Source organism: Poecilia mexicana, unplaced genomic scaffold, assembly GCF_051168715.1.
Source record: "Poecilia mexicana isolate PSO_F unplaced genomic scaffold, ASM5116871v1 scaffold_9, whole genome shotgun sequence".
Classification (NCBI taxonomy): domain Eukaryota; kingdom Metazoa; phylum Chordata; class Actinopteri; order Cyprinodontiformes; family Poeciliidae; genus Poecilia; species Poecilia mexicana.
Window position 1 is genome coordinate 33,112,302 of NW_028263378.1, and position 12,778 is coordinate 33,125,079.

Below are 12,778 nucleotides of genomic sequence, written 5' to 3' on the forward strand. Positions count from 1 at the left end.
TATCTGCTAAGGTTTAGTTTACTAAGTATTTAACTAATAGCTTGCTAAGTATTTAGAAAGCTATTTATTAGCATCAAATATTTGAAGCAAAAATACTCAGCTTCACATAAATATGAAGCAAAATGCCTAGCTTCAAATATTTAATTAGAAACTAAGTTTTTATTTAACAAGCTAGATATTAACCTTGTTAAATAAAAACAAGCTTAATATGTTAAGCTTGTTAACACATTAACAAGCTTATCCTGCTCTTAGCAGAATAAATATTTAGTTTACTGTCTAATTATTTTGTTTGTTATAAAACATTTAATTTGTTAACTACATATTCAACTTGCTAAATAAATATTTAGCATCAGTGTAAATATTTATTTAGTCTGATTTAGTGGTTAAGTTATATTATAAACAACTGAATATTTAACATTCAGTTATGTTCTCAAAACAGTTTGATCTTATATCTTTCTAAATAACTATTTGCTTTGAAGTTAGTTAGCTCGCCAACTAAATATTTAGTTTGAAACTGTAACATTTATAAATAAGTGAATAACATGGTGAAAATATGACGTTGAAAAATGAATCCCAACTCTCTCTCTCTCTTTCTCTCTCTCCCTCTCTCTCTCTCTCTCTCTCTCATGACTAAATAAGCGAAATTATTTATTTTAATTTTTAACCAGCTCTCCACAAAAACGTCTGTAGCGGTTAGGTGAGCAATCAATGGACCAAAACCGAGTTTAAACGTAGGTCCAAAAAGCACACTACTTTTGTTCATTGTCTCTCCATAATCGCTGTATAACGTTGATGTATGAAAGGCAATGCAACTCCCGATTAACTAAAAATATTACTGGCGCAGGATCAGGAGCTAGACCGCACCCTGCCTTCTTGTGGCGCATGCGCGAAGGCAGCATTTCCGGGTACGACATGTAATATGAAGAGGCTGGTATACTAGTGAGGCATCGTTAGAACGCTTAAAAACCCCAATGATTCCTATATGTCCAGTGGTCTCCTTCACCTATGGTGAGTATCATTAAAAGCTTGGACATTACTTAGGCTGATTTGTTCTGACCCATGGTTGTTTAAAAGCTACTGAGCATCACGAATAAACAGGCTAATGGCTAGTCCTTGAAATGCGCTCATCAGAGCCTGCTGTGTCTGTCCTCTGCAGTGCCCAGCCGGCTTGGTGAAGATGCCAAAATGGCTACCGGCAATTATTTCGGATTTACGCATGGCGCCGCAGCTCAGTACAGGTAAAGAACTTGTAGATTTTTAGCTGTTTGATACCAACACACCTCTTTATGGTATTAACTGTGAATTTATGCATGATTTATGTAACCTGGGTGATTTATCCCCAGTGCTGCCATTGTTCCAGCTGGGGGAGGGGGCGGTTGCCTGCGAATTTGGATGAAAGCCAAAGTTGAGATTTGAATTGTACTCTGCGTTAACTAATATATTGCATCCTCCGATTAAATCCAAAATGCATGTTTCCACGCCAGAGACTAAATAAATCGGAGAGTCCCGTTTCTATAGCTGTTAATTATTAGATGTAATGCATTTTATTTCCACACTAAAACATTCAGTTATGTTGTCAAAGCAAATTTGATCTTAGCTTTGTCTGACATGCATAGCTATCAATAGAGCTGAAAGGAATCAAGCTCAGCAAAACATGTTAGAGTGAAGGATGTGGCTCTGCAAACAGTATCCTGATAAAGATGAGTTGCATCTGTATGAGAACATCTCACAAAAGGTCACATCTAAAACCTTTTTCTGCAAAAGTGCAAAGCTTTGCTTAGTTAAAAATTGAGAAAAAGATCTGGACTAGTTTCATGTCCCAAAGTTTTATATTAAAACCATATTCCAAATAATTTGAAAAAGTGGTGATTTCTGAGAAGAGAGACAGAACATTTCTGCTGGATAAAGCACATAATTTGAATACAATATACACAAAATATGATTTATTCAAATAACTGATGAAACTAACCTGGGGAATGTCAGCATAACAATGTATGTTTTCATGGTTTTTAATAAATATTCCTTATTTCAAACTATGTAGTAGGTGGATGGTGTCTGAAAAAGCCCTTGTCATATTTGAATACACAAGCTTGTGGAATAATTACAATTCTTTGGGAAAATTTGAACCCATTCTGTTTCTTATCTCAATAGTCAATCATAGATATTACCATTAAATGTTGAACAGACACTTTTTTTAGTGTGTAGAGTAAGTGTTGGTTCAACTTTAAGGGCCTGATTACTACATCTCACAAAAGATGTAAGAATCTTAAAAACAGCAACTGAATATTTTGCCTTAAAACACATTTTGCTTACATTCTTGTCCAAATAAAATGTTAAATCAGGGAATGAATTGGTGAAAGAAACTGGTTCTTTAAACCTTAGAGATCAGCAGCCTTTTTCTAAACATTGTCCACTTTTATCACAAGCCTTTACCTTCCTATCTCTCCTCTGAAATGGACCCACAGGAGGCCTAGGTTAGCATCCTGATTGTGCCTTGTGTAAACAGATATTGTAATTCTCAACTAAAAACATAATGTATACACTTTGTTATATCAAATCTCTTTTTGTTAATACTATTTTTGGAACATTATAAAATCTTTTGAATCCTTTTTACTTTTACTCATAGAATAAAAGTTTCACAAGTCATGTGAAACTTTTTTGTGTCATAAGTTTAAAATGATCCAGTTTAACTGGGACTACTACTTCTATGAGCTTATTCAGGGTTAGGAAGATTTCTTAGAATGACCCCTAACCTTTTAGTCAAGCTCATGCCAACATCTGACATGCTTAGCCTAAGAGAGGTGGAAAAAAGAAACCCAACATAGCTAAATATGTGAATTACATGAGACCTGGACTGGCACTGACTTTAAACAAAGACGGTTCTGCAATTTATTCTTGCATGCAAGAAGTGAGACATCAGCACATTAACATCCTGGTCTGTGTCGAACTCTATCAGACCTATTACCAAGTTTTATACAGTTAAGACACACCACAATAGACGTTACTTAATACTGACCTCTACCATGCTGAATAATTGAGGTCCAAGATGATTTTATTGCACCCTTGTGTTTAAGCAACAACCTTATCTGATCTGCTTTGTTCTTAAGCTGAATGTGATGGCTTCATCAATATTCCTCTCTGTAGAAACTACAACTCAGGCAAGGCCATAAGTTTCCACACAGATGAAGAAAGATAAACATACTTATTTTCCTCAACAGACCCCTAGAGTTCTCGAACCAGACACCACATTAAGATGAACAATAGAAAGAGAATTGGGACAAAGGGCATCCTGGCAATGGCCAAACTCAATGCTGTGCTGAGAATGCAGACTCATTTCTTGCTTTCTTCATACAGGAGCCAGATGACCCTATAGAGTGTCCCCGGCAACCTTTTTTCTGTAGCAACCCTCAATCAAGAGGTCATAGATCTGGTTTACATTTCAGGACAACAGCTGCACTGCTCGTCCTCTGTTCAATGAAAGGTTGGCCCCTTCCTTCCAACTTACGCAAAGAGACTGATAACTTAAGCTTTTGACAGTTGGAGCACACTGTTGAGTGATGTTGAAGAGACATGCCAAATATGACAGCCTCAAAATTCCCAGAGCCTTCAGCATCTTGTGATGTATTTTGTCCCCTGGCACCCTGTTTGGATGTTAAGATCCTGGAGACAGAGTGGAGAGCACCAGAATCCGAGGTGTTCAGCAGCTTTTCAGTAAGTGATTGATTGGGGATCCATCCCATCAGCTGCTATTTCTCCACTGTGTCTGTTCAAGCCCAGACACAGTGGTCATCACAGCCACCTTCCTGGACATTCCAGAGCTCTTAATGCTTCTTTCTGTTGACAGATGTCATGCAGATGCTGGTTTTATTTTCAGCTACATTTTTTAAAGGAAGCATAGCAAATATGATCCAGTAGTACTTTCTATGCTATAGAACAAGTAAAAACTTTTTGGCAGTATTAGCTCATTTAGTCGCTCAATCTAGGATATAACTACAGCTAAACAGATGAGCTCTGGGCCAGTGGGATGAAAAACAGTTCAGTCTTCTCCTTATGTCAGAGTGCTGGCATAAGGAGAAGACTTATGCCAGCTTCACAGAAGCTTCTGTGAAGCTGGTTTTGTGTGTTCATTTATTGATATACATTTATGTTGGACCAAACAACCTGAAAGTGATGGCTTGAGGATTTGGCTTATAATGTACATATTTCTTGTTTTTTAACCTGTTGTAGCAGTCAGCTTTCTTTCCTCAGGACTGATCTTAGGAGTTGGACAAGGTCACTGAGTCACAGCTTGCTATAGTGCATTCTAGCACCACCTAATATTTGACTTTGTGATTTAGATTTTCGAGAACTCTGTGAAATGTTAACCTTAACTGTCCAATAAAAGACAACAATTTCTCACTGAGAAGCTTTTTAATCACCTTTAGGCCCAAATTACTAATAATATTTGTGTCTTGACCTGCTGAAAACCAGACCTTTGGATGTAGTAAACTACAACGGCCAGAAGAAGCTAGTGACATTGACGCTTGTCGTGGATTTCGTTTTTTTGATTCAATGAAGTCGAAAAGCAAGCCAAAAAATTGCAAGGTTAACATTTCTGTGAGACTGACTGGAGAGGAAGACTAAATGCATGAAAGAATGCTGAAAGCTGAGGAAATGTTAGCATGCACAAAAGGGAAGTTTGACTGTAGGAACAGGATGGATGTGCTCAGTCATCTGAAAGCTGCAGTAGCCTGGTACTCCAATGCCTGACTTTGAAAGCCCAGCTGTTGGAAAAGTTTGAGGATTTTAATAAGTGTGCAGACAACTCTGAGATGTCTGTCAGCTCCATTATGAACAGTCTGCTTCCTGGTGACACTTAAAGCTCCAAATGGTCCATAGTTGGTAATACTTGGAGGCAGTGTTTCCCCCAGAAAACTTGCTAAGCCCGGTGGTGGGGGGGTCGAGGTGGTCTACCATGTTTTTGTGTTAAAAGATGTTAAGTTGACAGAAAATATTAAAGTGTTACTGTGTAATTTATATGTTACAGGAAAACATCTCCAGTGAAATGCTATTTAAACCTGCAACTAGTCTAAAAACAACAAATTTGCACTTCTGTTTAATCTAGGGCTGAAACGATTCCTCGAATGATTCGAGTACCTCGATTACTAAAATTCCTCGAGGAAAATTTACCTGCCTCGAAGCTTCGTTCATTTGCGTTGCGAGGAGCTCTCACTTCCGCCTCTGAGTTGTTGACAAAAGCTAAGTCTCAGCGGCATAAAGTCCAATCTTCAAGATTGGCCCGTGGGGATTTTATTGATTGATGATAATGCCCGACTTTTTATCGTTTTTGGGGAACCAATAAGCATCCTTAAAATGACTGGGGGAATGCCTGGAGTACGGCAGCATTTCTCCTCCGGGGCTGCTGGTTGAAAGCGAACGGCGGGAAGAGCGCTGAGGTGAGCGGATAGACTGAGCAGGGCGGGCGGCTGAGTAGCTGATGCTTACCGTGTAAATGTAGCTTTACCGACGAACCGCACAATAAATTTCATATCCCGGTCTGAAGAAACGGGTGGCGGAGCGCATCGTACATGGCTGGTAGATGAGTTTCTGAGTGTGACCAGTGAAGGTGTCGTAAATATCCCGTATTGCTTCCCCCCGTGTTCGTCCCCCGGTCTAACGGTTCGTCAGTCCGCTGGTCTATTTCCTCCCCTCCACCCCATCTTACGTTCGTTCATTCGCCCTCTCCTCCCACTCCAGGCGGCATTTCCCGTATTTTCAAACCCAAAGCGTGACAGGTTAGGTGGCAAGGTGAGTTTAATTAATCTATTAAACTCACTGAAGATGAATACATAAACTAAAAGCTGGATTGTAGACATTTTTTATAAGCACATTTGTGAGCCTGCCTCTTTATTAAATTCAATATAATTTCAGATTTTTCTATAACTTTTCTTCTGGTTAACTTAGAAAGTGAGCTATTATTGTTACAGGTTAGTTTTCTAAACTACAAAAAAGCAACTGTTAGGGATGCTCAAATATGAAAAATTGGACTGATATTGATATCTGATAGTAACACCGGTATTATGCCAGATTTACCAATATTTCATTTTAGAATTTTTTTTTATCCGATTACTCAATTAATCGTAAGAATAATCGATAGATTACTCGATTACTAAAATATTCGTTTACAACAGCCCTAGTTTAATCCAAATAAAGTCAACAGCTCCATCAGGCCCCCAAGACCTTCAGGGGCCCATAAACGCTAATATTTTAAAACAGACCACAGATACATAAATGTAACACTTGTTTATTGAGATTATCAATGCTATTAAACTTGATTCAATTTCAACATACTTAATATTAAAAGATTTTAAGTTTAACATTTAAATACAAGATTTTAAGGAGCTGGCGAGTTTACTTTGTAAAACTTCAAAGAACAATATTCATAGTTAGATTGTTGTGTTACCATAGCAACAATCTGATGCTGTGAGTTTAATCTTTGAATTTACAAATACAAATTAGTAAACTGCGATTATAACTTATTGCTTTTTAGGCTGGCCAGTTACACTACTCCCTTCTCCCATATTTCACTAAATCTAACACAGAAGCTATTAGAGGTGCTGATGATTTTAGCAGCTATAGGGGTCCCTAGGTCAAAGTCTGTGCAAGGCCTCATGCAGCCTTGGACAATGCACAATGAGCAAATCCGCTGCACTGTGCAGAGATGCGCAACAAAAGGGAAATTTTGCTTTAGTAGTTGTTCCATTTTGTGTCTGAGTTTTTAATCGTCACAGAAACTATTCTGGTTGGTCGAATTTATGGGACTCGACCGTGCTTGACGGTCACGAGTTTCTCAGATCTCTGTGCGGCCGCGTGCATTAACTCTAAGTAGACAACGCATTTGATATGGTTTGATGCATCGTGTAACCGGAAAAATAATACTAAAAATAATAATAAAATAATATAAAATCAGCGTGATGTGTGACTCTGAGGAGAGCACGAAAGCTCCTCACCAGGGTGAACCTGCATGATAGTGGTTAGCGCTGCTCGTTATCCACAAACGCTCCGGCCAACCGGGACCACAGACATAAACTTTACAGGGAAAACAGACACAGGTCAGCGAGTTGAGATGTAAACGCCGCATATAATTGTTCGTTCACAAGATAAATCATTCTCACCACTCCACAAGGCGCACCGCTGAATTCGCAACAAGTTATTCCTGCGGTTCACATAAAGCTGTGCAACCAGAGCTAACGCGGCGGGTTTTAAACTCTGACCTAGAGTTCTCCAAAGGATCATAATTCCTCACAGTAATTTGATGTAAATATCCATACAGGTCAGCCTGTGTCCAGTTTGAGTGAAAGGAGGCGCGCGCGATCCCGCTGAGGCAAAGCGCAGAGGCGCCAGCTGTGTGATTAGTTCACACGCTGTTGGCTTTAAATGCATAAACTATAAACCTATCTGTTATAAACCTATCCTTAAGGATAAATCTGCTTTGCTAGTGAAATGCTAAGAGCAACAGAGACGCTTGCAGCCTGGCTTTAAAAAAAAAAAATTTATTTCCCTTGTAACGTAAACAAGCAACGCTTAGCCTGGTGGCGAGGCTAGTAAAGCATGGCGGGCCGCCAGGCTTATAATATTATAATACACTGGGGAAAACCCTGCTTGGAGGCAACACTTTTATCACCCTGTTGTTATGGAACAGCTGACGTAAACTGGAGAACTCTGGGTTTCTCTGTTAGCTATGCCTCTTTTAGCATTACGTGGTTCTGTGTTTGAAGCTAACCTTTGACCCTGTTGTCCTTCCAGCCAGCAGCCAGCTGCAGGGGTAGCATACACTCACCCCACCACTGTGGCTAGTTACACAGTTCATCAGGCACCGGTGGCAGCACACACTGTTGCAGCAGCCTATGCACCTACTGCAGCTGCCGTTGCCGTAGCAAGGCCTGCGCCTGTTGCTGTGGCAGCTGCAACTGCTGCCGCTTATGGAGGATACCAACCAACCCACACTACCAATGATTATGGCTACCCACAACGCCAGGCGGAGGTCCCGCCACCCCCTCCACCAGTCACTTCACAGAACTACCAGGTACCCAACACACACATCCTCTTCCTGGGCCGCCTGTGTTGTTGATGTGATGGATACCAGATGAATGAAATTATTGAACTGGAATATTGAGCTTTTAAATTTACAAAATACAAGAACTGCATTTAAGTTTGATGCACTTGTATAAATGTTTGGTCTTTTATATTTTCAGATATTCAAATACAGTAGGTTGACTTTTAGATGAGTTATTTTTCCACTGGGTGTCATTTGTCCTTTTTGGGTTGCTTTATTGCAGACTTTCATAATCAAACCATCAGATTTTTCCAATTAGGATTTTTTTTTAATATTCAGAGTTGGATATGGTTAACAACAAACCTATTAGACATTTCTCTGGGAACAAGAAAATAAGCAACCAGACTTAAAATTCAGATTTTCTTTGCAGGACTCTTACTCATATGTCCGCTCCACGGCTTCAGCTGTAGCTTATGACAGTAAGCAGTACTACCAGCAGCCTTCTGTTACAGCAGCTGTTGCTGCTGCACAGCCGCAGCCCAGTGTTGCAGACTCTTACTACCAGACAGGTATGTTTGCTCCTTATGCTCCTTATGCACATTTCTCAATGTATAATAATTGTTTGATCACCCTTGAAAATGTACATTCAGCAGTTTCTGCATGTAAGCTACACACTTGTTTTCTTTGCTGACCAGAGATTATTGTTTGAGCTCTCCATCACTGTAGTTGAATCTAAGTAAGAAGAAATCGCTTCAGTTAGAAATCACCTCAGTGCTTCACTATAGCACAGATGGGACAGTCTCTTTCCAGCCATTTTGCATATTGTGAGCATTAATACTCAGCAATTTACTCTTTCATTCTAGAAGAGAAAGCAACAGTCTCTGGTATAGTTTTCTACTAGCTGTGTTTCCATTACAAAATGTGCGCAAATCTTTCTCTTTTCTGCCGATGTTGAAAAACACAGTTTTGCAATTGTGGTTTTTCCATTAAATAAGACATGAAATTAAAATCACACATGAATAAGCTTTACTTGATAAGTCATTAATAATCATAACAGCAATGAATATAAACAGTTACATAAAATATATTCTTAATTCAGCTATGGTGCTAGCGCTCATCAGAGGACGGCCGGAGTTGGAGCGAAACATCCCTTATGCTTGGGAGTGGCTACTTATGTGGTATTTTGGGGAAACTGTAGGCGTATGTTGCACACTAAATGATAAGTCAGTGTGTTTTTCGCAGTTTTTTATTGTTGAACACTGTTAAGAAACAAGAGCGACAGTGAGCGCCTCCGCTGACCAGCCATTACTATGCTAAATTGCCATTGGTTCGCTTAATGAGGAGCACTCACTAAGCTCTATGTGCCCACTGGTGGCGAACTGCTGCAACTGCAGTTCATCTCCCAGCCCGAGCCCGAGGAGAAGTGCAGCTTAAGAGCACAGTCAACATAAGAAAGACAGAAGTCTTTAAACAAAATAAGAAAAGAGAGAGGGGTGCAATCATCTCTATGTCCTCTCTGTCACACTCTCCCCTCCATCCATCCATTTTCTTACACCCTTGTCCCTTAGTGGGGTCAGGAGGGGTGCTGGTGCCTATCTCTAGCTAACGTTCCGGGTGAGAGGCAGGGTACACCCTGGACAGGTTGCCAGTCTGTCACAGGGCAACAGGACATACAACCATCCGCGCGCACACACACTCACACCTAGGGACAATTTGGAGAGGCCAATTAACCTGACAGTCATGTTTTTGGACTGTGGAAGGAAGCTGCAAGCACAGGGAGACGATTTAAACTCCATGCAGAAAGACCCCGGGCTGGGAATCGAACCCAGAACCTTCTTGCTGCAAGGTAACGGCTCTACCCACTGCGCCACTGTGCAGCCCACACCCTCCCCTCAAAAATGAAATGTCGTCCCGACATTCAGGTACCCTAGCTTTACAGCAAATAAATTAGCAAACATGTTGTTTTGATGCTTTACAATCATGTAAAGCAGTGGTCCCCATCCTTGTTATTACCGCGGACCGGTCAAGACTTGGAAATTTTGCTGCGGTCCGGGGGGCCGTCAGATAAGGCTTCTGCATGCATGTTAGTGTTCCTGCTAAAGCCTGAATATACCCTATTTGGGTTGTCTTGGCCCTTTTATCGCAGCCTGTGGGGTTTTCCCTTCCCTGACTGGGAAGGAGAATACAGCCTGTTGAATGTGACAGGTAGCCAGTCAGAACAGAGGGGAATCCCAAACAGCTGACATATCGCACAACTGAGAGTCCGATGGATATCGGAGATTATATGTGGAAATGTTTATTTATGTAAAGGTCATTATTATATATTATTATGTTTATTCAGTTAAAAATGTTAACTATGAAAAAACGTAGTCACCTCCAAATCATAGTACAGCATAGTTGCTCCTGCCATGTGGCTGGACACACGAACTGATCCAACCTGTTGTACTTTTATCAGCTCTGTGGTTACAGAGGATTGGAGAATCGGCCTACAATTCTTAAATCTCGCCGTCTAAACTAGAGTTAAGACTCACAAGCTCTACTCATCTCCTCTCGCCCAAATGCTCTCTGACTCTGGTCGCTATGGTAACGTTTACATATCCCTTCAAAATAAGACACAGATGCGCCACAAAAATGAAGATTTTACTTTTGTGAACATTTTAACTCGCAATAATGACTAATGGGACCCCTGAGCTTGTTTCTCTGCAATGAGACGGTCCCATCTGGGAGTGATGAGAGACAATGACACTCGAAGTGTTGCTTATATGCACAGCGTGCTTGGTCTCTATGTGGCGAAGCAGTTTGAAGCTTCATTGCCTCATTAGCAAGCCGGTCGCCGCATTTTATGCAGAGCGGGCTTGTAATGTGGGACTCGCCTTTCGGTCCAGGATAAATACATTCTCCTGTCTCTTCTCTGGGCCTTTCTAACTCATTTTGCTGCTTGTGGGCTCAGTGTTGGTGCGCAAGTAACCGAGAGAATCCGGTTAAAGGATTTTCAAAAATAAAAGATCCTCCAGACTCAAATAATACATAAAACGGAAGTATTTAATTATTCCTTGCGCGGCCTGGTACCAATTGGTCCACGGACCGGTACCGGTCCGTTGCCCGGGGGTTGGGGACCACTGATGTAAATAAAGAACTTCTAAGAAGGAGTCAGAATGAATGTTCAAAGAGATGCTATGCTGTGCCCAGTCCGAAAATATGACATGTTTCTCCTATTAATGTCACATTGTCAGAGTAATGTCACAGAGTAAGGTACTTTAACTTAAAAGTTAAAGTACCTTCAAAACCATGGATACTCATCTGTTCTAACTAAAATACATCAAAAAGTAGTTAATCATGCAAATCATTCTAACTTTTGATTTACCCTGTGGGGCAATGTGTCAGTCTCTTCTTGGTCACTGCCAAGAAGAGACTGCCAGTGACCCCTGGTGTTGAGTCACCAGTCTTGACTCATCTCACCAGTCAGACTGGTGAGATCAATCGCATTGATCACATTGTAATCAATGTGATGAATGATCGGTTCTTCTTCCACCACATCCTCTTCTACAACTAGAACTGGCACCCAGAGCTCTAGCTGCGTTTGACTCACATATGGTAATTTAAATTTTACCTCAACCCAGCCAGTGTCTTATTCACTGCTCTTCCATCCAATATTCCAGGTCCAATAATTTCAGTGAGACTTCTGATAGTAACATGGGGGAGATTCTGCTTTCTCCAATTTTCACTCATGAGGCAGACCTGTGATACAGTATCCCATAGAGCAGGGGTGCCCAAAGTCGGTCCTCTAGGGCTGGCATCCTGCATGTTTTAGTTCTCTCCCTGGTTTAACGCACCTGGATCAAATGATGGCTCGTTAGAAGGCCTAAGAGGAACACTGACAAGCTGAAAGGTTGTTAGTACCACCAGGAGAGAACTAAAACGTGCAGGATGCCGGCCCTCGAGAACCGACTGGACACCCCTGCCATAGAGCTTTGGTTTCCAGTCCATCCAGCAGGCAGATAATAGTACACTTCTTTCCAATCAAGTTGAGCAGTTTGTCTCTTTGTGATGGAGAGAGGAGCAGGGGCGGAGCCAGAGGGAGGGCTGGGGGGACCAGTGCAACATTGCATTCTCTTTAGTTTTCTCTGGTCTGGAATTAAACATGCCATTTCTACCAAAGGTTTGCAATGCACTCCAAAGCGTCCGGTCCATAACTCTTCAACATGCTGTCAGCTCCTGGTCAGAAAGACTTATGTAGTTCAGAGTCCATGAAATGATATTCAGAAAGGATTTTTTTATTTATTTATTGATTTTAGTTACCTCTGCAATTAACTCTTTGCGTAAAGTTTATAATGTCTGCCCATGTGAACCAGTCAGGGATGTTAATTATAACCTGTCAAATGACGGACGGGCTGTTGTTTAAAAAAACAGGTCAAATGTGGAAAATATTTTAACACGACCTCTCTCTTTTATTTATTTATATATATATATATATATATATATATATATATATAGTGTATATATATATGTATATATATATATATATAGTGTATATATATATGTATATATATATATATATATATACACACATATATCTCAGTGACGTGCGGTGAGGTTCATTGCTGGTGAGGCACTGACTTATGACTTAGACACCATGCATGTTATTGGACGTACGGAAATTTCGCGCAGGCATACAACGCTGGAGGGCAAAAAGACTAACCTTTTACATGTCATCCATAGCCGCGTTAACTCAGTGAAACTTAG

The 12,778-nt window shown here is 40.6% G+C and overlaps 1 protein-coding gene across 3 annotated transcripts in view; it reads left to right on the plus strand.

The window, feature by feature from the left end:
• The first annotated feature begins 878 nt into the window (after positions 1-878).
• The window catches only part of zfr (zinc finger RNA binding protein), a 67,971-nt gene continuing 56,071 nt past the window's right edge, over positions 879-12,778 (plus strand). The window contains exons 1-4 of one of the 3 annotated variants that reach the window (XR_015764332.1): positions 879-1,008; positions 1,157-1,238; positions 7,786-8,065; positions 8,466-8,604. Coding sequence is in view for 2 of the 3 variants with exons in the window: in XM_088009166.1 (XP_087865292.1) it covers positions 972-1,008; positions 1,157-1,238; positions 7,786-8,065; positions 8,466-8,604 (538 nt within the window). In the remaining variant the exon portion in view is untranslated. Of the gene's footprint in view, positions 1,009-1,156; positions 1,239-3,354; positions 3,712-7,785; positions 8,066-8,465; positions 8,605-12,778 lie in introns of those variants that run through there. The other 2 variants (XM_088009166.1, XM_088009167.1) reach the window with 2 other exon arrangements.